Source organism: Cygnus olor, chromosome 1, assembly GCF_009769625.2.
Source record: "Cygnus olor isolate bCygOlo1 chromosome 1, bCygOlo1.pri.v2, whole genome shotgun sequence".
Taxonomy (NCBI): Eukaryota; Metazoa; Chordata; class Aves; order Anseriformes; family Anatidae; genus Cygnus; species Cygnus olor.
Window position 1 is genome coordinate 191,821,902 of NC_049169.1, and position 26,128 is coordinate 191,848,029.

The window sequence follows — 26,128 nt, forward strand, 5'->3', positions numbered from 1 at the left end:
CTGCCCCATGTTAGATAAGGGACAGCTTCAGCTGGCTCCAAAGGGACCTGCTGCTGGCCAGAGCTGAGCCAGTAAGTGATGTTGTTTGTGCCTCTGGGAGAGCAGATTGAAGGAAGGAAAAAAAAAAAAAAAAAAAAAAACTTCTGCCCAACAGCAGCTGGGAGAGAGGGGTGAGAGCTGAGAGAGAAGCAGCCCTGCAGCCCCCAAGGTGAGTGCAGCAGGAGGGCAGGAGGTGCTCCAGGCACGCAGCACAAGTTCCCCTGCGGCCCGTGGAGAGGCCCCTGGTGGAGCAGGCTGTCCCCCTGCAGCCCACGGGTCCCACATGGAGCAGATCTCCACGCTGCAGCCCGTGGAGGAGCCCCCGGTGGAGCAGGTGGATGTGGCCTGGAGGAGGCTGCGGCCCATGGAGAGCCCCCGCAGGAGCAGGCCCCGGCCCGGAGCTGCAGCCCATGGAGAGGAGCCCACGCAGGAGCAGGGGGTCTGGGGGGAGCTGCCGCCCGTGGGGGACCCGTGCTGGAGCAGTTTGCTCCTGGGGGTGGACCCCGTGGTACGGAGCCATGTGGGAGCAGTTCTGGAAGAGCTGCAGCCTGTGGGCAGCCCCCGCAGGCTCAGTTCGGGAAGGACGGCATCCCGTGGGAGGGACCCCACGGAGAGCAGGGGCAGAGAGTGACCGTGAAGGAGCGGTGGAGATGAAGCGTCAGGGACTGACCATAACCCCCGTTCCCCTGCACCGCTCAGGGGAGGAGGTAGAAGAGGGTGGATGGGGCGAAGGTGTTTTTAGTTGGTTCTCTTTGTTTCTCACGTCTCTAGCTTGTTAGTAGTAGGCAATACATTTTATTAATCTCTCTATGCTGAGTCTGTTTTGCCCATTACAATAATTGTTGAGTGATCTCCCTGTCCTTATCTCAATCCTTGAGTCCTTTCCATCGTATTTTCTCCCCCTTTCCCTTGGAGGAGAGGGATTGAGAGAGTAGTTGCAGCGGAGCTCAGCTACCCAACTGCGTAAAACCACCACATATGATGATCACGACGTATGCATGGTTTGTTTGTTTTTAATTCCACCTTTACTTTTTTAATTCCACCTTTCCGTTTATAAAAGCCTTTCAGATAACAGAGAAGGACTGTCAACTAAGCAAGCAACTAGCCTGGCATTTCGGAAGACTGAATCAGCTCTCTACTCCAGCCCAGTCAGAAGCAAAGTGTAAGGAATGCCTGCCGTATCTCACTCTGCTCTTTGCTTGCAGAACAGAAGTAAATCCTGATCGCAGGCTGCTGTGAGGAAAACCGCATTAAAAGATCACGAGGCACTCAGTACTACAGCCACAAGGTTTGCAAAATTTAGACAGGCTAAAATACTTTACAATTTATTATCCTATCTAAGTAGCTCGCATAGGAATAGCATTTCAGAATTCAGAGCTAAATGACAATTTAAAAAATCAATTCCGAAGACCTCTATACTATTATTTTAAATGAGGCTTACATTCGCCAGCAATGAGTGTTCTAGAAATACCTTAAATTAGACTAAAGGCAGATTTGCTTCATTTAACAGCCTCTTACAGTGGAAAAGCTGTTTTAAGGCCAGTTTGTTAAATATGACTAGAATTTTAGAGGACATCTCCTGCTTCTTTGGCAAGTTAGATAGTTGTTGGTAATGCAGTACAGGCAACAGTTTATTATTATTTCTTGTTATAATTTTTCAATAGGCAACTCAGTATCTTAGCTCACAAATATCACACAATGCATTTATTATTATAATAACAGAAAAATTATAGTTGTAATGATTGATGGGCAAAGAGACTTCTTCACTGACATCTTCAGCATTATACAGCTGTCTAAAAGGAGTGATATGCAAAAACTGATGGAAAGTAATTCCAGTGAATGGTGAAGGTTATGGATGAATAACTCAAGCAGCTATAGATCTATTTGATGTATCAAGCTGTCAATAATTAAGAGCCAGGAAACAGGTAAAATGCACTGAAAAGATGCTGTATGATGTTATTTGATAATAAAACATAAATCAGGGTAACTAGCTCATTTTTTAAAAACGCCTTTTCACGCTAGTATAGAGATTTTGATCCCAAAATTTTAAATGTGCTTGCACTAAAGTTGCCTTTCAAAGGATGGTACTATAGGAAGACAACTTCAAAGATGCTAGGCATCTTACTACCAAAGGTAATTTTAGAGATCAGTACGCAGAGGGACAAGATACAAGCCCTACTCAAAATCACCACAAAGACAGCAGATAAACAAACAAACAAAAAATGCCAAACTTGAACATTTCAATTTCCTGCTGTGTGTTCAAAATTATTCACCTGTTTGTATTCTGGATATGGTATCAAACATCTACATTGAAAAGAACTGCTGCTTGTTTTGAGGTATAGCTGACAAACGTTAAAAAAAATGGTAAAACTGCAGGACAATTCTATCTACAACATAATTAGCTTTCACCATGGCCAAATCATCTTTGTTTAACAACACACACAATCAGAAAATGCTCTACTTCTTTGGAATGCTTCCAGACTTCAGGAAGCAGGAAAACTCTTGTGGCTACTACCTGTTTAGGAAATAGCGTGCTCTTCGTCCCTGGATCCTGCTGGTTAGACTGTAGCCAGAAGGCAGAATAGGTGCAAGGAAGAGACTACAGCAGCATTTCTCACACAAAGTAAAAATGCAATGTGTACTGGTCATTTTTAGGACTAACATTCGTAACTGCAGTGTTAAAATGGGATAGCAAACAGCACGATCTGCAGGACTTTCTGTGATGTGTAAGAGGAACTAATACCTATTACACAACAACCCATACTGGCTAGAAACCTTACAATGTACTTTGCCTTTCTCTGAAAGTTACCTTTTTCTCTGAAAGTTATTTTGCTCTGAAAGCAGAATCCACTAGCAGAGAACAGCAGTGGGACTTGAATGAATCACTGTCATAATCTTGTATCTCACAACTTGTATCAGTTAATGAGAAGTAGTCCAACAGGCACACAGAGTGTACCATTGAGACCAAATGCATCCTCTGTTCTCTCTTGGCCATGAGCTTTCCAGAACCTCCTTGTACCCTTGCAAAGTCACTTCACCCTGCCTCATTACTCTAGAGGGGCCTTGTAGACATGGTTCAAAACTGGCAGACAGTTCATAATCTGGAAAAGACTCGGTTAGATGTTGCCTACAAGAGAACAACATGCATATCGAGTCAGCTCTTACCTTTGTTCTCAATGTAACAAACCATATCTGAACAGAATTGTTCTCATATCTCCTGCTTACATTGAAAGTTAAAAATAAGCTGAAACAACATCCTTTATTAGAGAAATCCATCCTTAGATTCATAGAGCTTAACGTAAAGAAAGCCTAGAAGAATATAAGCCTCAGACTGTCATGAACTCCTTCTTCCATCAAGTCAATAGCTGCCTGTGGAGGCAGATTAGAGAATAGGATTACACAATTATTTTTATGCACTAATATTCTTTTAACTATCTGTAAGAACAGGTGCAGTGATATTTTGTCACATATCTTCTAGTCAGTCATACAGTAGTATATTCTTCCTGAAGCTTGAAATATTTTGATGCTATTGTGAATGTTCTCAGTGACACAGGAATTTTTTTTTATTTTTTTTTATTAACACATGCAGACTACATTAATCTGTTTAATACTCATTTGTGTTGCTACCAAGAAGCCTTTCAGGACTTTAATTCACTCTGTGTCTGACAGTCAAGTGCAATTAGCAATCTGTAAAAATATGAACATTTTCAACCAAAGACTGTTTCTGAAATACAATGCCTAATGAATTATACAGGGAATTGTCTTCCAAATGCATACAAGAAAAGAAAAGGGGGAAAAAAAAGCAGATTTTCTTTAGCACCTGGAAAACTTTATTCTCGTGCATTTGCAATAATGAATTATGTCATTCCTTTTTAAGCAGAGCTAATTAACAGAATTGGTATTGTAGTTGGTCAATCAGAAGCCACCAATATTACCTGTGTAAATCTCTCAATCTTTGACTACATTTAGGTACTTTCTGAACATTTTTAATAACACCACCATTACCACTCATAAGAACAGAGATACCAGAAACCACTACAGAATCAACTAGAGTATGAATTCACAACAATTCCTCACTGACTACCTGTAAAAGTGCTTTCATCCCATGGTAATCGAAGTAGATGACTCTAAGAAGAGCAATGGCTACCACTTCACAATGGCTTCTTCTGAATAAGCATGTTCACACAGGGAAGCCAGCATGCTGCAAAGTACAACCCCAAGCTTATTCCTGACGCGTACCTGTAGTAAATCCTTAAAGATTAATTAAATACGTGAACCTGTTTTTTCTGCCACAGTATGGATGAAGTATACATTCACCAGCAACAGAGAAAACTCAAAAGAATTTCCCCCAACATGCATTTACTAGAAAATTCCTTTTTGTGATGTAAGAATATAGTATAAAAAGTCCACTCTCTAACAGTTGATTGCATCCCATTCTTGTACGTTTATGATAATCTTATTAGAGAAATATCTTCAAAGTTCATAAATTATCTTTCTTTCTCTTTGGATGCTCCAAGAGTGGACCTCCCTTCTGCCAAGGGCCAAATCCCAACATCTGGGTGATACTGGTGGTAAGAGGACGGTTGGACCAGATGATCTTGGAGATCTTTTCCAACCGTAACGATTCTGTGATCAACCAACTTCAGAGACATGACAATTTTTGAGAAACTTTAATGAAGTTAAAAAAGCCTTTTTACAGCACGCTACCGTACTCTTTTCTACAGATCCTTGAACTCTGTCTGAGCTACAGCCTGACCTAATAAACAGAGCAGACCTAACTGGCAGAATGCAGCATAAATTTGTTGCTGGTAAGATTGTTCAGACAGCTTCCCAGCCTTTGTTTTTACCTCTTCTAATTTTAGCTGTTTCTTTGCTTTACATCTGTCAACTGGGACCTTTATGTAACTTTTGTATAATCTTACTGGGAAAAATAAAACTATTTAAAGAAAGAAGATACTGTATGTAGTAGTGTAGTGCTAAGACGCGTCCTGGAGGAACAAGCAGGTGGCACAGTCATTTTTTCAGTGCCAGATTTAGCTGCTGCCTGCTATCTGCTCACCTCCTACTGACTGAAAACTCCAAGGTCTAACTCTAGAAGCAGAAAGATTGGAGGAAGGAACCAAAAAACCGAGTGTGCTATTCAGGGAAGAGATGGAAAGGTAGGTGGAAAGAGATCTCTTGAGATCCCTAGGCCCATTTCCCATGCAAACTGGTACTGTCACCACCATTAGATCAGGTCAGCTGAGGCTTTGGTACATCCGAGCCTGGAAAACCTCCAACGAGAGAAGTCCAGCCTCTCTGGGTAACCTGTTTCAGTTCAGCACTATCCTCTCTGTAAACAAGTTTTTCTGAGAATCCAGTCACAAATTCCTGAGTCACAATTTTTGGCTGCTGCCCCTTACTATGTCATCTATCACTCCCAATAATAGTTTGGCTCCACCATCTCTGTAACTGCCCTTCAAATGCGCTATTAAGTTGTCCTTTAGCATACTCTTCACCAAACTAAACAAGTCCAGCTCCTTCAACCATTCCTCACAGACTGTATCTGTGCTCCTTTCCACTTCCCAAAATTTTCCTCCTTAGTTTTAGACCACTGAGATGCTCCCTGCTTGTCCAAGTCCAACACTCTCTGACAAGGTTCTTCCAGACACTCCACATGTGGAGGGTTGAATGTTTAATATCAAGGCTACTTATTTGAAGTTATTTGACATTACACAGGATTTTTACTTAAAGACTGATACAGCGATGTACGTAAATCAATGTACAAGTACAAATTACACTTAGAGTACAGAAATGAGAGTACACAGCTGAATCACAACCCATACGTGATTCTCATTACCAGTCTTTGTAACATCCTCACCATCACGACACCAGACATCTCCAGTAAGCAGATACCCAGTAAATCTGATATAGCAAAGGGGAACACATGCATAAAAAATAAACAGATCTGCTCTGATGAATCTGGGACCAACCCTCAAAGTACCACCTGGGTACTTCTCGGGAATTAATTAACAGTGTTTGTTAAGAAGCAAAACAGTGAGCTTAGCTCATAATCAAGAAAGAAAAGGAGCAGACACTCCAAAGAATGTCCTCTCCTATTTATCAGAGAAAATAACACTGTGAACAAGACAGGAACAGCCACCAAAAAAAACTACAGGAATTTACAAAAGAAAATGAAACAGGATAAAAGATCATTTTAGAAACCTGCTAGATAAAAACAATATCCCTGGAGAAAAAGGATAGGAAAAAGGTAGTAAAGGATACAATCAACAAAGCATAAATTCTAAGCAAAGGTTAGTATGAATCATGCACGATGACAGCAAGCTCTGTCTAACTGTGTTTTTTGTTCAGATCAGGCCCAAACCGATTGACACAGCCAAACTACAGGAAGGATTTCTGGGTTAACAGTGATATATGAGAGAGAAAGGAAAGGCAGTGCAAAGGTTTACCTCTGCATGAAGTGACCACATGAAAACAGTTGTCCTAAGTCAAGCCAATGGCCCTTCAGGCCTAGCCTGTGATGGAAACCACACTGGAAATTTACAGAAAAACTGAAAGAGGGCAACCAGATGGATGCTTCCCATTACGTTTTTCCAGCTTCAGTGCCTAGCAGGTGAGGGGTTTTTGAAGCAGAGGATACATTTGGGCAGCTACAGAGCAGTAACTCCTCCCTAAGTTTTTCTCTTCTGTTCTTAGACTGTAGGTTTCTCATTATGCAGTCACAATGTGATCTACAATGCTACTCTAAACTTTGTAAAAATGCATGTTTACATACATTTTGATATGTAATGATTTTTTTTTTCTTTTGCCGGTTTCAAACCCACTGTCAGTCCCTTCAACAGGCTCCAGCAGTGCACACGTTCCTGCAGGTTTAGCCATCAGCATTCCAGGACAAACAGAGAATCTCTAACAGAAATCATCCAATACATTTTCAGGTCACTGTCCACATCTGTCCCACTCTCCCTATATCCTTTTTGAAAGGGACTGCCCAGAAACTCACAGAGTTGTAGGCATATTATCTGCTTTGTTGTGTATTTCTTTTCCTTTCTGTTGCAGAGGAAACCAAAAGCTAAGCTCTAGAAGTATAAGGTATCTTCTGACCCCAGTCTGACAGCTTACGCCTTAGGAGAGCTGCATTCACGTACAGCCTCTGCGGTTTGAAAACAACGCTTACCAGCACCCTCACAGCAGACTCTCACACTGCGATCTCTAATACCTCACTGGCCGGACTTGCTCAGGGATAACGACTCCAATTGCCCTTCTCATGGGGATAAACTAGACTTCATCCCAATTATACTTTCTAGAGGTCACAGAATCACAGAAATGGTGGCAACTCTTAACCTGGTACAAGAAAAATAATGCCAGAGAATTTGAAAGTTCAACTAAACTAAACATAACAACAGAAACACAAGAATGATTTTAAAAAATAAATCAGAGTAACACAACGTTAACCAAAGAAGGGGGAGGTTAGCTTTTGTATTATTCACAGAGCTTTGCCACACAAGCTCAAGGACCTGGGAAGAACAACTTTCCTAAACTGCATGCATCTCCTAAGTCAGTCAATACTTTGATCGTAGTGATAATTACTCTAAGCACTACTTTTACAGATATGCGATCTGCTAGAATATTAGCTGACAGGAAATTAAAAATGCTAATGACTTTTGACATCTTTAATAGCACATGAATTATCAAATAAAATGGACTGTTTGAGATTGCCATTAGAAGTGAAGCCTACTGATCTTTATGAGTTTTCAGCTCAAATAGCTGCTAATGTAAATCATGTAAATGTAAGTTGACTATGACTGTAATTAATCAATCACCTTCCCTTGTCCACCCACAATTCCTCTTGCTGAAAATTTCAAAGCTCTGTCAGGTTGTACAACATGGATGAACGGAGGATAGCGATATACTTGTATAAACTAAGTCTAATCCTATTACATGCTGCTGACTGGATTTTTAAATCAATTCATCTTTATGAACATCCATTTGAAAAACTCATTTTTGATATAACGTACAGGAGTGCTGTATTGCAAAAACAGTAACCTAAAGATCATACGTGTATGGAGTACTTTATAAAACTGCTATGGTGCTATCCTTATAACTACACATAGAAAAAACAAGTAGCAAATAGAAGACTTAAAAATGCTTTTTGAGCATAGCATTGGGATTTTTCTCCACAATGACAAATGGTGAACCTATCATTCTATCAGTGGTAGCTGTCTGCTTGGCATAACTGCTTCCAAGGCACTTCTATCTATACAGAAGTACTTTCCACAACACAGGAGGAAGACCAATGTCAATATACCACCAAAGTTGCTACCAAAGTGTAGCAACCTATTTTGGAAGATACGGGGCTGTTTTTTCTCCCATGCCACAAACAGAAGGGCATCCGGTGATCCCACGTTAGTCTGAAGGGTCAGTTGTCTATATTGAGTATCAACCACCACATGGGAAATGGTCAGGAAGTTCTGCACAAGAAAAGCCCAGAACAAAACCCTGTAACTACAAGGTCCCCTTCCCAGCTGTTGTTCCAAGTGGACAACAACGTGAGAACAAAAATCTTTCAGATTATTATGGACACTGCTCCATTCTTTAGTAGCAATTTAGAAAATCTCACGTGGTATGCCACTAATCACTCTTTTTCTAACTGAAATGAAAGTTCAAATACTGGGAAAATCAAGAACCAAACAAAACCAGAAAAAAACCTGCACAAACGCAAGAAAGGATAAGAGGAAATGAGACTGCAGGCAAATATGAGGCAAACAGCAAGGCAGGCTGTGACCATCTGTGTAACAGAAATAACCACTGACTGAGCATCTACGTAGTTACCACAAAGCAAACCTATTTCCGGATCTTAGGGAATTTCAGGCCTAAAAAATAAGATTGATGGCTAGGAATGCCACAACACACCTTGCAAGAACTACGCATGGAGCTCTGGCGTGGGTACATTCATGCTGACTGTACATTACCTCACACCTAAGTCGCAGTTCTCAGCTGTTGTAATGCAGCAAACTGCATTTCCCAACCGTGACAGAGAGAGAAATGATGTAAAGGAAATTAAACATCCCAGTTAAGAAGCTCAATCTCAAATGTTTGGCAAACTGTTTGCAAACCAACCATTCACTGGCCTTAGATTTCCAGCTCTCACAATTAAGATTAGGTTTGAGAATGGCTCCCTGTCCAGTTTTACTCCACCAGTTTTTCACAGTGCTCTGCACTGAGTGGTCAGGGAGGGAGGAGAGGAACCTGAGCTCAATCCCTTCGCTGAGCCAAACCAAAGCTGGGCTACATGTCTCACATGAGCCTGATTTCAGAAGGAATTACACAGGGTGGGAGACCTTACCTTCTGAAAATGTTAATGAAGAGTTGTACTTTCAGTCACTGAGGAAATATCTTGCTATCTATCCTAGCCTACCTTGCCTTTTTTCTCTATTAATATCAGGTGGGTTTTTTTTGTTTGTTTGTTTGTGTAGAAAGAGGTCCAGAAAACACAAGGAAAACTACAACATCCATTCTGAGCTGCAGGGGCCAAAACAGCACATAGTTCCACAACTAAGGCTCCATGGATTTGCACCTCCCACAGAAACCTTCTGAAAAAAAAAAAAGGGTGTCATATAAGTCCATGCTAGCAGTTCTAAGAGTTTAAAAGATAATTTACCTATCACAACTGCCCATCCAAAAGAGAACTCAGGTTTCCCAGACCCATCTCCTCTTAGAGGTCTTTTCCAACCCAAATGATTCTACGATTCCCAAAATTAACGTCAGCAAAGACTGAAACCTGAGTTTTCTGGGAAATAAGCCAAATGGCTCTGATTGTAGACTCATCTGGGTCTCTTAAGAGATGGCTCAAGTTTGCAAAAATCAAGAACTCAAGAATGCTAGAAATACAATTGACAGCAACAGTCCAGCTCACTGTTTATGTGGACATGTCGTTTGTCACGAGAGGTTTTTTTAAAGCCATTTACCTAATGGATGGCATTCTTATGATGAGCAAATGAAAATCCTAAATAACTGAAAAACACACAGCCTCCTTCACTCGTGGCTGTACACTAAGCAAGCTCCAAGTTGAAGATCTGGCTCAGCAGGAAGTTGAGGCCAGCGGACAGGGAGGAACAGAATCGTCTCTTCTAATCTGCATCACCGGATTTATACAGAAAGGGACAAGCACTGCCAACTTTAATGATGGCTTTTCTTAGCTTAGGAGTGATTAGCTTTGAACCCTTACTGATGCTCTTTTAGCAAAAGGTTTCTTGCAAGAATATGAATGTGTGCAAGGAGCAAGAGAGACAGCCTCTCTCAGCTCTCCATAGAAGGAAGGAACGGGTGCACTGGAAAACCAACATTTATTCAGCCATACTAGAGCAGTTCAGCCCAGCAAAACACAACCAGTATGCATTTTCTTGAAGCAATGTCAAGAAAGTACGACACAGTACAGAAAGAAATCAAGAAAAAAAAGGAAAACAAAACAAACAAACAAAAAAATAAAACTCACCAACCTTTCCCTAAAAATACTAAGCACATTTATTAAAGCTTTGCTCCCAGATGATGCTATTACCTTCGTTCCTGCTGTTCTCCGTTGTTTGTACTCTCAGGTTCCACAAGGCACAAAGTAACCCAACAGAAGGAGTAGCAGCTGGAATTTCAGAAGAAGGAGCAAAAGATAAGAGTCCCAGGAACTCCCCCAAAATTCATAAAAGACCAGAGAAAAAACAAGAGGGAAAGAAAACAATAAATGGAAGGTAGACAGAAAATTAAAGTTGTGCCTTGCCATAAGGTAAAGAAACCTTGAGGGAGACCTGGAGTCAGCATACAAAGACACCAGGAGTCCTAATGGACTTCTCGAAGAGAAGACTGTGCTCTGTTTGGGGCTTACTGGGCTCTCTGTAGAAACACACAATATCCTGAGTTGGAAGGGACCCACAAGGCTCCAGCTCCTGGCTCCGCACAGGACTGCCCAAAACCCAAACCACATGCCTGAGAGCTTTGTCCAAATGCTCCTTGAACTCCAGCAAGCTCGGGGCCGTGACCACTTCCCCAGTGCCTGACCACCCTCTCGGTGAAGAACCTTTTCCTAATAACCAACCTGAACCTCCTCTGCAACCATGCAGGATGTTTAAATGACCATACATGTTTATTACTAGCTTGAAGTTTCCTAATAACAAACTGTTTGCTTTATCTATGCAGACGATAACACAAAAGAACAGAATACCTACCACAAACACTGAGTGCTGTCTTAAAGCACACTGGGATAGTGCACTACTGCAGATCTAGTGTATTTGGCAAAGGAGGAATCTGACAAAACCCAGAATCTTTAAGAATGGTCTGAGATAAAAACATATTGAGACAGTCATTAAGAGCTTTTTCTTTTTCTTTTAAAGCTCATGTAAAATTCAGCATAAAGCAGCTGGAATCCTGGTGACTACATGACCCAGCAGTATTCTGAAAACAGCCATCACAAGAATTTTAAAACATTGGCAACTGCAGCATTATCAGTCAGAATGCAGATAATGATTTTCTGATTGCACAAATCAATTTTCATCACTAGTAGCAATTACGACTGCTGAGAGTAGCTATAGCTGACTACGTAGAATGCTGCAAGCAACACGTTCCAAGAATCTAAACAGGGGCGATGCTGAGAAAACAGAGCTGCTTAATTTAAACTATGATTCCTTATTGCATGAGGATGTCCGCATCATCCAAACACATCTGAAAGATTAACCCTGCTCATCAGCCAATTAACTTGTTCTTAAGAAGTTTATACCTGAGATACGCAGCAGAGTAGAGTTCCAGCATCTGAAGACTATGCTCTAAAGAAGTTTCAAACATAACGAAAGCTGGAAAGTGGCTCAGAGTAATACCAGAACAAACCCAGATGCAAATAAAGAGGTTTGAACAATTCTGATCCAGCTTACTTATAAATATTATGCAGATGGTTGCACTTCATAGAGCCAGAACTGAGGCATGTGAATACACGTGCTGTTCACAGCAGAACATATTCTCACTAGATTGCATTGCTCTCAGAAAAAGGCTTACAAATACAGAAAGAATTTCAAATTCACAAATAAAAGCTGTGTGTGAAAGCTGCTGCAAACCTCAGATTACTAGATCTGGATCGTTTGGGGTTTCCCACATCTTCAGGATTGAAGGTGCAGATAGAGAAGAGGGTCTCCAAAGTTTCAGTTCCAGGCTATTCTGCCGTGCTATATTGGTTAAGGCATCCAAGGACTGTGGTGAGGCACAAAGAATAAGAACTCCACAATAATAAAAAGCTTGATCTGCTGTTTAAAACATATATGGAACAGAGCAAATGCTAGAACAGCAAATGCTTTAAACAGCTTTAAAATTTGTGGTTGAGAAGGAGGGAAAATTTAAACACTGGTTACTATACACACACCAGTGTGTGGCTCCAGCACTGTCCATTTCCTCTTATTCCTTGACCAAAGTCAGGGCAATGTGGCCATTTATGTTCTGCTGAGGCTGGGACTGCTGAGGAGAGTGTCAAATCAGTGAAGAAACTGAACAAGAAAATTTGGAAGCCAAGAATCCCAAACACATCCCAGTGGCTAGTTACATTTAAACTGCACACTTGCTACCTTTACAAGAGAGCATTGTGAAAAATGAAAGGCTTACATACTGATGAACTGTGATCACAGCACCTTAAACAATCTCTCTCTAACATTTTTTAATCAAAGAGAAAGGATAAAGAGCAACAGGCTAGAAATACAAAACAGTCCCAGTGTGCTCTTCTTCCCCTATTTAAGTTTACAGAACATGGTGTTGTGCAGGTAGCATGAAAACATCCAATCAGTGCTGAAATGGAAATCTGAAGCTCAGGTGGGAAGGTCTTTGCCCCTGAATACACTGTGTTCAGCGGTTTGCACTCTGCAATACACAAATTGTTCTTGTTTGGTTTCTTGCGTGCTTACTGTTTTTCTAGATACAGCTATTGAACTGAAATACTGGATTGATGAAATGTGCATTCAAATGGAAAAATGTATATAACCTAAGTCACTGGTGCTCAGTCATTAGCCTCAGAAATGAACCTGCACAAGAGTAACTCTTACCGCTCTCCCTGTGCTCCAGCGCACTGCCACGTGAGAGGAGGAATGTGACAGTGGAATCCTGCTCCTGATGCCCACAGACATCGGAAAGGAGGAAAAGGGAATGGAATAATACACGCCTCCTTTGTGCAAAGGAGAAAGAGAGCTCAAACAGCGACTCGAGCAGCTACTTGGTTATTTGCTGATCCCCCTTCAAGAGCCTGGATGGACTGGTGCCAAAGCACTCCTTAATTCTACAGCTATTGAGAGTTAACGTACCTCTTCCTCACTAGCCGCCTCATTTGATTTCCTTGCACCCTGTCTATTCCAAGTCTCCTTGAATTCCAGGAGCAAGAAACTTGGCACGAGGTTGCCAGCTACAGGGCAGCCCCTTTTATGGGGTGGGTGCCAGCGTACATTGAGGTGACATCAGAGTAGGTGGCAGCTGACGTCACAGGAAGCCCCTTCGTGGCAAAGGAGACAGATACTGAGTACCCCCAGCATCATTTTGCTCATCCTTACCACAGATATAAGAAGCAATCTTCTCCGTTTCATCTCCAATTCGTCCATCTTACATGGCTCAACAAATGGGCTACCTTGCAGTGGGAGATGGTGCCGATTAGGAGAAACTTCTTAGAAAGAGTGGTTAGGCACTGGAAGGGGTTGCCCAGGGAAGTGGTGGAGTCACCGTCCCTGAGGGTGTTCAAGGAAAGGTTGGATGTGGTGCTTAGGGACATAGTTTAGTGGGTGATGTTGGTGGTAGGGGGATGGTTGGACCAGATGATCTTGGAGGTCTTTTCCAGCTTTAATGATTCTATATGATCCTAATAAACCGTAACACAACCCACAGGATTCCAGAGAAAGAGAGGAATGCATATATGTTAATGCATATTTATTTCAATTCACGATCTTGCAATTTTGGTAGCCTAAGCCTTTAATAAAAAAATACTCAGTTTTTCCCCAATGCCAAAACATTGCTGTTCATGTCTCTAACAGGTTGAAAATTTTGGAGCTCAGCTGTGAAAGTCAGTCTAAGATAGCTCCAAGGATCCTGTTCTAATTATTTCAAATTTATATGGATAAACCAGAAACAAAAAGTTCCCTAATGAATACTGAATTAAACACTGCAATCCACGAAGCTTTAATACTAGTGAAATTTCTTCAGAATTATACTAGAAATTTAAGAAAGTCACTTAACAATAAAGACAATAACTTTTGTCCTCCCTAACACTGCAGAGATAAGGGACACCTCTCCTGTGCCTCTGTGCTCACAAACCCATATCACAACTTGCATCAAAACCCCTCTCAGAACTGCAACCAAAAAATAATTTTTTTAAAAAAAGCATTACCATACCTCTGATTACCGTAAATTTGAAAGCAAACACAAAGCAAAGCACAGAGTATACGTACGTCAGGCACTGTGATGGAAATGCATTTTTTTTTGAAGCACTGTGCATCTGCCTTACTGCAGCAGACCTTCTGGGTCTTCAGGCACGTGTAAGGTCCACGTCCACCCAAATCTATGCTTCTGCCAAAGACTGGGAAGAAATCACCTCAATAACTGGCAAATCATCAGCTTACTGCATGTAGAGCACTAGGCTGTCATTACATACCACATATGATTAAAAATAACAGTTGTGAATATCATACTCACAAAATTCAATTGCTGTGGCTATGCCCAATTATTATAAATGGTCACTTATAAACATCTTTAAAACTCTCCACATGCTGGTGGCTGCAATGATAAGGTTTGCAGCAGTGTGCATAACTGCAAATCAATCCATAAGAATCCTTCCTTCTCATATGTTCAGGGTTACAATACATAAATGCTAATTTAATCATATATTTTTATTGGCAGAAAAGGCAGGACTTATTACAGCTTTACTTAAAGTAATTTAAGTGCTATGTTAGCTGCAATCATCAACATGATATTTTCAGTAAGCAAAATATAGTTGACATTTCCATACAGGCATAATAGCCATTTTCAAATATGAACATAAATATTGTAGAATATGTTGATTTTTAAAATTATTTCAGAATATAGATAGTTCAGAATCACTGATTTCTTTATTTCCTTTTAACAACTTGAACCTGACATTGAGATTCTGCCTCAAAAAAAGAAAAAAACAACTTTGAAATTACTGAACTAGAAGGTTAAAATATTAATTTTCCAAATTTCTGTTCATCCACAGAGCTTCTCATGAAAATAAAAAACATTAAAAAACCAAAATGGTAATAAATACAGCTACTTACAGTTTTGTTTTTTTTATGCGTACAGAATGCAAGAGTTGAGAGACCAGATCTACTTCTAAACCAAGGTTAATTAAATTGTTTTAAGTATGACTTAATAAAAAGGAGCTAACTCTCAGAGTAATTTCAGTTGTAAACTCTCCACACAAGACATACTGGAACATTTTGTAGCTGAATTATCATTCAGCTACAGAATTCTCATTGTTCTATTTTTATGTTTGTTGTTTCTCTTTGTGGTTTGCAGAATCAAGAGCAATGATTGATGAGGACTCAGCAAATCTTTTGCAACTATCAAGCAGCAGTGATAAGCCATAGCCTGTCTTGAGGCTTTACTGGGCCATGATAACCCTCTCCTGAGGTCTTCTATGAGCAAAATAAACAATGTCTACATTCTCCAGTCCACCAGAAGGATCTAACCCTGAAACCCTGCTCCACTTCTAGAAGTCGCAGGGAGCTAAAGCAATGGTTCCTCAACACCATCCACCAGGTCGTGAGAGGTGACCCAGAACCAAAGCACCTTTACCATTAACCAGCTACCCATCACAATGCAGGATATCCCACAAGACTTTCACAAGAACACGTAGGGATAAACTGGTCAAAGGGATATGGGAAGGAGGCATGGACCAAATCCCTCTCCTTCAGTCCCACAAACCCCTTTCCACAAGGAAACTACTGTTCACATCTGCAGCACATCTAGAGTCTCCAGCCTACAGACAAGGCTGTGGGCTAGATTCTCAAGGAAAAGGAAAATCAAGGCAGAAGCCGAGCTGTCAGGTAATAGAAGTAATTTATAGTAACCCCAGGAATGACATACAATGGATGTCAAATTTTCATCGTATCTTGAAAATTATATTTCTCCCACAGGATTATTGGCAATAGGTTCCCAAGAGATCCAGTTCTGTCCCTTTGCTACCTGGCACAAAGATATCTTGAGCTACATTCAGCCAGTTTATCACAAATCCCATGGAGGGTACTGAAGAGTAAAAGAGAATAGGGTTTTAAAGTAGTTTTCTGGTTAACATCTCAACAGAGCATGGCATAAGGAGCAGAAAACAGAATACTATACTGAGGATTATACCTTGCAGTGATGTGATACATGCAGATATCAATGCTTTAATCTGTCTTGGTTTTATCTTTTAAGTACATGCTTCCTGCTCACCCAGGTGTATTTTGTAGATGTGCTCACATACATCCCTTCATAACAGAGTACCAAGATTCCTAACTCCATTGCAACTCTGAGAAAATTTTAGATTATATATAAAGTGCACTAAGAATATATTTAATAAAACATGTAAAAACTCATACAGGAGTGCTAACTCTTGTCAGAGTACCAAAACACATTGAGGGAGAACAGGGGAAGAAGAGAGGACGTCAGAAATGTTAAAGCATACTTATTATCCTGATTTTGCTGTTCATCTTGTAATGCTCCAAAATTATTCAGCAAGAATTCATTCCTATGAAAAACTGCCTCTGAAGACTGAGTACTTGGATCTCTCTCCGTACTCAGAGGACTTCAGCTTTCCTGCCTGATAACAATCCCCAACCTCAACTGTATTACAATGATTTGTCTTCCTCATTCTTTTCTAAAACAGAAAATCCCTCTCGTGCTCAGGCTGGTTTTCCCTAGGTTTAAGTAGGCAACATTTTTCTTTCAAATGTTGGGATAAACAGCCTCTAGTCTTTCAGAGGCTCCTTTTTCAGTTTTGGACATTAGCATGGTGCAAATCCAACCAGAAGTGTGCATCCTGTTATATGTCAAGTAACTCATATCAATGAATATGAATGATTTGTGAATTACCTAGGAGAGCTATATTACTTTTACATCATGCAACACAATCAGTTTTCTGTAGTGTTCAGAGTCTTAAGAGAATGACTCTAGGAGAATAATGAATAAAGTGACTGATCCAGTAACACAGAGAAAAATAAGCTCGTGTAGTATAAAGCCATAAAATATAGAGCTTTGATACACTGATCATCTTATCCAAGCAACACGGCACGAGTTGAGGGTCAAACATAAGCAGAAGTTAATACCACCACTCACCACCAAACTGTCAACGCTGTCAAAAATTGTATTAAGCAACTGGTGAGATGACAATCCCTAAACGACCAGTTTACACAACGTACAGTGTAAACTCTTAAAACATGAAGTGCTTGGGTAGACTGCTCTCAGAGTGACTCAACACCGGTAAGTTCAAGATGACAGGTACAGGAAGGCAGCTAAGTTGTGTAGCTTTATTATTATTTTAATGCTTAGTACTTTTCATTCTGTAACTGCTACAGGATTGCCAGTGGCTGAAGTGATCCACCCAACTGTCATGACTGAGCAAGTTTCACCTCCTGGCACTGCTTACAGATGCTGCCCCAGCTCTTTCTAGCAGATGCTGTTGCAGTCCTTCAGGGGCTAGTTTGCATTGTTTTTGCATGATGTTGGGTGTTGGCTGCTGAGGATCACAAAGAACATCAGTGCTGGAGCTGGAAACATCACCTTATCCTGACTCCTGGTCTGCTCCCTGCCCTTAGTCCCACAGAGCTGTAGAGCTGCTTCTGGAAAATGCCTTTCCTACAAAAATAATTTTCTTAAAAGCAAGAATTATGAAGTGAGGAAGTTTCCTTAACACATCAACACTGTTTTAAGGCACAAGAATAGCAGAACAGTAAACTCACTAAATGAAAACTACGGTCATATTCAGCTAAACTGCAGCTAACAGCTGCTTGCACAGTAAGGACCAATAAACACCAGTTGAAGCCTAGAAGGGAAGGGGTAATTCGGGGCCAGTAAGTGCCAGCCACGTGGGGCTGCTCGGGCACAGAGACATGCTATGGCCAGGCCCCAGGTCAGCGGCCGTCAGCCTGTGCTTCTGCTTCTTCTGCACACTGCTTTACTTGCCCATCAAAAGACAGCATGATTACTCAGTTTTCTCTAGACCATTTTCAAGAGCAAACCACAGCAAACAGTATCCGGATTTGTTCGAGGGTTCAAGGACTGCAATTTTATCAGTACCAACTAAAGATAAACACCTGCTTTTTTCAATCTTGAAACACTGCATTTGTTAATATCTCATCCAGTTCGCCTACACTGGGAGAAAAATAAATATCTATTGATAGGGGAAAAAAAAAAAAAAAAAACACTAAACCTATTTCAAATTCCTCTTTAATATAAATAGAAGAAATCTTTTATCCGATTTCACATACTTTTACACTCAAATTCAATTAATGGCAATAAATTCCAAGGAATACTTTCTCCAAAGTGTCCTTTAAGAGCCCTCACTTCTTACCTGGTTTATTTATTGCATGGGGGATTTCTCCAAGGTGGAGTCAGTAACACTGCGGCTACCTACTCCTCTAAGCCCCTGTTCCAGGACACTTAGTAGAGTACACCAGAATTGGTTATTAAATTCCAGTTGCAGAGCCCATCCCAGTACAACAAAGGTTGGGGAAAACCTTCCCTGCAATTGCTGTAGGCTCCTGTGACACCAGGAGAAAAATCATAAGGCCCATCTCTCCTGTGACCTTCCCTCTTTGTTGGCATACAGACAGAAGAGTCGTGCTCATGAAAGGCATGAAAACTCCTGCACTTTGAAGTGAAGGGAAAAAATGGAGATATTCCCCTTCTCCCCAGAATAATCTGGGGCTATAAAGCTGAAGGAAGGCTGTTATTAAACAAAAGTAGGCAACAAGTGAAAAGAGCATAGGCAGAGTAAATGGAAAGTGTCAGTAAGTCAAGATTCCCAGCACATGAAATGGATGAAAAATCCTAAGCCAGAGAAATCCTAAAACTAAGAATATCATAACCAAAGAAACTGAGATTAAATTAAGGCTAAAATAATGATGAAAGATAAAATCCCACAGATGTATAGGTTAAAGGGTAAAAATGAACTAATTGTAAGCTGTTCCAAATAGATTCCATTTTCATTTTCATTTTGGAAAGAAAGCCAGCATACATTAAGATTTACCATACTAGGCACTGCACAATCAGCAAAACAGCACAAGAAACATCAGGACAAAAGGTGCAAATGACACCAAAGCAGAGATACAGAAGTTGTCCTTGATGAATTATTATGTAATATTTAGAATGGAAAAATAAATAGCAGTTTTGGTCATGTCAGACCCTGCAGGCTTGGTACTACAGAAAGACAATAAATAATTCTCTGTAACCCAGAGTTTATCATAGGAGAGAAGCAGTTAATAAAACAAACTGGAATGAAGCGGGTAGAAGAAGTGGAACAATTTACGACCCCAGCTGCTTTGAAGCAACTGGCTGTTCAGAACTGTTGATCTAGTCCTTTTCTCCAGCTGCCGAACTGCATTATTATATAGCTAAAAATACCTTTGCTGCTTTTTGGTTTTCCATATTCTATTCTCTTTTAACAAAACCCTATTAATTGCCAAAGGAATTTTGTATGGCAGAGTAAGTGGGTCACAAGCCATACTCTGAAAGCACTAGTGAAAATGTGAAGGTTTCTGAACTCCTGATTTAGGCAGCATATGTTTGCTAAACTAGTTTCTGTTTCAGTAGTTTCTCTGTTTTACTGTTTTCCTTTGTTGTTTTTTTTTTTTTTTTCCCCTGAGTGTCTCATAGGAGCTACTTGAGTCATATCCCACACAGACTATGGAGAGCTTCAGCTACTATAGCTTCATCCATAAGCTTTTGTGAAGCAGGGAGTGTTCTTAATTAATTCCTCAGACACCTCACAGCCTGAAACCACCACCTTTATCTACCGCCTACTGCTCCCTTGCATGTCCAGGACTGCAGTGCCCAGCTCCAAGCTGTCACAGTCTTTCCCAGTGGAACCATCTTCCCTTCAAATGAGCCCCACAGAAAGTGACAGGACCCGATTGCACAGAGTTTTGGCAAAAATAGCCTCTAAACAAAACAAAAAGCCCAGCAGTTTTCAAAGAGGATTATGTCAGCTTCTGAGGCTTGCCTCTTGCACAGAGCGAGCTAAGCACTTGAGGAGTAAAATGAAGTCCAAGTAGTGGCAGGTTTACGCAACTGGCACTCTCATTCCATAATTTTCCATAATCACTCATTCCATAATTTTCCTACAATGCTTGCTGAATATATTAAAATTATGCATCTCTATACATTCAATTACACACAGAAATGTTCTACTGCTTGACTGGGGAGTCATGATGCCAGTGGCTCTCATAGCTTGCCACTCTGAAGACAAAATCTTAATTAATACTTAGTATAACTAGGCTTTCCATCTTAAACTGTAATTACTTTCCTCTTCAGAACTACAGTAGGAAGTATTTTCCTATTCTCAGGTCTCCCAATGCATGGTCAGCTTGGAAAAAAAAAAAACAGAACATTATCCAATTTCCCAAGGGAGTAAGATACTTGCTAACTGCTGAGAACAAACAGCAACTATTCATGTATAGCATAGGAGATGCACTGTGAGAAACGACACACGTTCCCCTGTCTATATTCTGGAAAATCACTGCAGCTGAATGAAACCTCAGTTCCTCAAAAACACGGAATATGGAAAACTAGAACAGTTAAACGCATATGAAAAAGGGGAGCAAAGGGTTTGGGCCTAACAAGAGGCAGGAATAAACTTCAGTGTAAGTAACTGCAGCTTAAAGAAAAGGTTCCGCAGAAACAAGTTGAAACGAGATTTCACCAAAAACCTTACTGCCTGCAATACTGCAGCAAGTTATAAACATGTCCAAGTACTCAGAGGAAAAGAAAATGGCATCAGCGCTGCAGCTGAAATGGCAACTCACTTGATATACAAAATAAAGTGGCTAAAATTCCAAAAGGCTTCCATCTATATATTACTTATTAACCCTACGCAGTACCTTTCCATAATAAACCATTACAACCACATCACAGCAAGGGAATGACAAAAGATAAGCAAAAAGAAAATATCCGTAAAAAGTCATTAATCAAACCACTGTTTATTATAGAAAGGAATACAGTAATTAAAAAACAATTTCAAAGCCACAATCATTCACTCGATCAGAAATAAAATAATAATCCTTACCTCGGCGTTCTTATTCCTGGCTTCTCTCCTTGCTGCTTTTTCTTTTAGCCTTTTCTCCTAGAACAAATAAGAAGATCCACAGTTTTAAAACAAATTCCTGGTATGTTTTTCTTCTAATATTTTAAGATTAAAGTTCAGACACCGAGAAGTTTAATGCACATCTAATATACAGGTGGAATTCATCCTACACATTATTGATGAAAAATGATATAAAAGATCTGATTGAGATATTATTTATAATTCTTGATCCTTAAAGAAAATCAGAGCTACAAGAATGGTTCAAACTTACATTTCACCTTCACTGACTTGTTACTCTTAAAAAAAAAAATGATGCAACTAGGCATTTTGACAGTTAATTAGTACTTTGACAGAAAGTTAGCATCTGTCTGTAACAGGTTAGTTAAAAATCACACCAAGAAATCAGTTTCCTTATTCCTCCCTGTTTTAATATGAAACCCAATCTATTTAACAAGCAAATATGATCATTCCCCTAACTTCCAAACTGCTAAAGCCACTGGAGAATGAAAGCTAAACCATATTCTCCCTAGCTTTCATATCTCCATTACGAAGTAAATGCTACTGCAGAGTTTTTATTAGTAATTGCATCGATTCAGAAGCCCTAAGAACATCGATCTGCCTCCACCGAAGGGATTCTGCTGTGTGAAAATGAGTGAAAAGCAATGATAAAATTCATTCAGAGCTGCCAGCCAGATTTTTGAACATCCAAAAGTAGCCAAGATCTTTAATGTAATTGATATTAATTGCCTTGGTTGTTTGTTGTTGTTGTTACTGAGATTTGCTTATTTTTAAACCATCTTAAAGATTATCTCTATGTTATACTCTGTCAGGTCCTTGCAATTTAACATCCTTTCAGTTATTGGTTTCATGAGGTAAGGACAGAAATTCAGACTAGGGCACCCATCAGTGAGAAAAGCACACCACTCCCTATTTTTCATTTGTCTTAGCAAAGCTAATGACATTGGTTATTCAAACTTTTTAATGCTAGCATAAAAAAGCCGATGCAATGCAATGCTCTCTGTTTCTTTACGCAACATAAGCTGTCCCTAGCATCACAACATCTATAACCAAGTCCACATAAAATCCCTTTACCATCGGTCCCAGGACAACACCTCAGGATGGAGGACACTGAAGACCATTTCATGGCATGAGGTCACATTTCAGATCACTTTGGGGAATAACGAGAAAGCTCCAACTGTCCTGGTGCCACATCATCACAATGAAAGAAGAGTCAACATAAAATTAATGAGTAAGGTGATCTGGTCAGGAAAAGCACAGATGACAATGTCAGTGCTAGCTGGGGATGACAGTATCGAAGCTACGACTGCACAGAGACCGTGGGGTAAGGGACACCGACGCAAAACATTCAGGTCCCTCTGTCCCATATTTCTTTTGGTCAGCCTTCATCCTCTTTTCCCATGCCTTATTGCTGCACTATTAATTCCCAACAGACATTCCTGCTGGTGCTGTTGAGTCTCTGGCAGATATTTTTGCTGCAGTCTCTTCAGTTGAGGACTGACAAAGGCTTATTACTCTGCCACACAACTCTACTGCCAAGCCGATTTCAATTTTCCAGGACTAGCTCCAGTTTTACCAAGGCGTATTGGAAGCTACCACACAAAGCTGCTTGGAAAAGCAGTGTGGTTCATGTGCAGAGATGGGAAAAAGAAGAACACAGCTGCCACGATTTTCAAAAACGGTGTCTAAATTCAACTTCTTTTGAGACTTCTGTCTGGTATGTGCCAGTTTCTATCCTCCCAACTACCTAAACTACAGAAATGTTGGTTTTCTTTCAAACGTTGAGTAAATCAACCTTTCCTCTCCAAATCAAAACTGAACAGATCGAGTTCATCCCCAAAGGAAGGCAGGGACAAAACTGCATGACGTCTGTGTCTCTCTGCTTTACACAGTTCTCCAGTGCTGTTCCTGACAGCTTTGCACACCAACACCTCAGCACCTCCAGACCTACATGCCAGGGCATTCAACGCATGCCATAAAACAAAACAAAGACATCACTGGAGTCAGATCCAACACAGCTCTCGTATTATTTCAGGTATTTTAAAACACAAAAAAGCAAGGAAAAATAACAATTATATTTAAGGGCATGTGAGCCAAAAGAAGCCCCTGGGACCAAATGCTACCTGCTGTGGACACAGTCAGAGTGCTCTGCAACAAACGAGACCCACACATCCTGAGCACAAGCCCGCTGCATCGCTTAACCCTCAGTCCCCAAGACAGACAAATCACCTAGCAGCACAGACATATGCTGGAAAAAAAAAACATGATTTTCCAAGACCTCAAAACAGTTTGTTCTTTTTTTTTTTCCCATGATCATAATTTCCTGGGAGTGTTACTGCATCTTAAATCAAACTGATTTTGTTTATTTGCCAATATGTATTGGCTATATTAAACTGATTGCAGAACACCTTTCAAATTGCCAAAACGTTCATCATTAAAACACTGCAACCTTTACCACCAACTTTACATGACTTATATTTAAAGGTCCCTGCCAACCTAATTAAAACAAGAACAGGTAACAGACTGAAATAGCTCCCTGATTGACAATAAATGGACAAAGGAAAGAAGAGATAAAGCCAGTTCATTGGGATGAACACTGCTGTGTTTAAATATACAGTGGCACAAAGAATGAAGACCTGGCTTCCTTCTGAATGCCAATAATATGAAAGACAGGAGTAAATGCTTTTTCTTTCAAGTATGAGCCAGGTACCTTTATGAAAGAGAAAAGAGAGAAGGGGAAAAAAGTTGGAAACAGTCAATGAATTAACTTGCTCCAAGCAGAAAGCCCAGTAATGCAGACTTCAGCAAAGGTAAAAGGATATTAGACAGGATGTTACCATATTCCAGAGGGAGATATTATTCCTTCTCTTCCAAGTCAAATCTGTATTCATTTGATCATTTTTACTTACGCTTTTCTAATGCTTTTACTGAAGTTTTCCACTGTCTCCCACCCTTTTTCTAAATGCTTTAGTTAGGCATTCTTTGCTCTTTCAGGTCACCATTGCTCTCTTATTTTTCTGCTAAAACTGTGATCCTTTTCAAACTTTACTTCTGAGCTAGAAAATAACTCACCAGATATTACAAAGCAGGATAAAGCTGTTTTTAAATTGGATAGAACAGAAAATTTTAGATAGAAAATTTCTATGGTATATGAAAAGACAGTGTCTTAACTACAGCCACACGCTTAAACCAATAGAATAACAGTTGAAGTTCCTGCTCAAGGGATTTACAACAGAGCACTGGAACAACAGCTATGAAAGCAGAAGATTGACATAATGCCACAACAGAGCAGTATGCTGGACAGCATAATATATGTAAGTCTCTGAAGAGACAAAAGGTCTCATAGGTGCAGAGACTGAAATCAGGAGTACAAAACAACAACAGGAAAGAGAGGTGTTACCAGGAGGTGTTACCAGGACCCCCCTTTTTTTTTTTTTTTTTGGTAAGACTTGGTTCCTTGTCAATGAAAAACAAAACCAAATTTCATATAGAGTGCATCTACATTAGCACTTGGTTGGAATTAGGAGTGTGTTTCAAAAAGTAACACCCTCATCAGCCCCACGAATGTTTTGTTTCACACTATGAGGCAGTCTCCAGGAGCACAGCCAATACACTCCAACCAGTGCTGGGCATTCACAGGATCATTCAGGCTGAGAGACACATCAGGAGGCCTCTGCTCAGCCTGGTCCAGCCTCCTGCTCACACCAGCGTCATCTCTGAGGTCAGACCCTGCTCAGGGCTTCATCACTTTGGGTCAAAATCCCAAGGATGGAGACTGCAGAACATCTCCAGGCAACCCATGCCTCTGCCTGACTGTCCTCAGACAGAAGAGGTTTCTACTTAGCCCCAAGCTGGGCCTCTTGTTTCAACTCATGCCCATGGCCCTCTTGCTCTGCACTGCTCTGTAGAGCCCGGCTCTCTCCTTGATGACCTCTCTGGAGGCACTGGGGGCTGCTGTGAGGTGCGCAAAAGCCATCCCTGCTCCAGGCTGACCAAACTCCCCCAGCCTCTCCTCACAGGACCACCACCAAACTCTCTGCTTTGTCAATGCCTTCCCATGCTGGGAGTCCCAAAACTGGGTGCAGTATTCCAGATAGGATCTCAGGAATGCTGAGGAGAACAATCGCTTCCCTCAAAGCGATTCAGTTCGAGGATCTCCACAATGCTGAGGAGAACAATCGCTTCCCCCAAAGTGATTCAATTCAAAGCATCAGGTAAGAGGTAATCGGGTGTAACCTCACCGCCACCTCACAGTGTGCAGTCTGGCTCTCAGCACAAACTACATTACACTGCAAACTTCCTTGCTGATGCAAGAATAGCCATCATGCTTTAATGTAGGCTTCAATGCAGGAAAACAATCTTACTGTGGCACTGCTTAGATTTATGTGCAGCTTCAAGCACATGCATCAGTACATACAGCACGCTATCCTGAAAAACCATGTGCTGAACAAGTGCTAAAACACTTTTCCCCAGCCAGGACCTTATTTTCTACTACCTAATGGACAAATTGTAAATTTTACTGTGCCAAAGTAATATCACCATGTAATAAAGACACCCTATTATATATGACTGCGTAAAACCAGAAATTAACTGTATTGCCTTAAGTTACAAGGAAATGCTTCAGCATAGCCAGGAACATAGATTTTCAAAGACTCATTTTGAGTATTTTAACATGATGTCACACTTCCTCATTTCTGTTGCTAGGAAGAAATATGGGCACATACAGAACACACATGGACAGCATACTGTAAGACAGTTGTAAAAAAGTAACCAAAT

The 26,128-nt window shown here is 40.6% G+C and overlaps 1 protein-coding gene across 1 annotated transcript in view; it reads right to left on the reverse strand.

Moving 5' to 3' along the window:
• DDX10 (DEAD-box helicase 10) overlaps positions 1-26,128 on the reverse strand; it is a 191,433-nt gene that overhangs the window by 36,108 nt on the left and 129,197 nt on the right. The window contains exon 16 of the mRNA XM_040544089.1: positions 21,317-21,373. Coding sequence (XP_040400023.1) covers positions 21,317-21,373 — 57 coding nt within the window. The remainder of the gene's footprint in view (positions 1-21,316; positions 21,374-26,128) is intronic.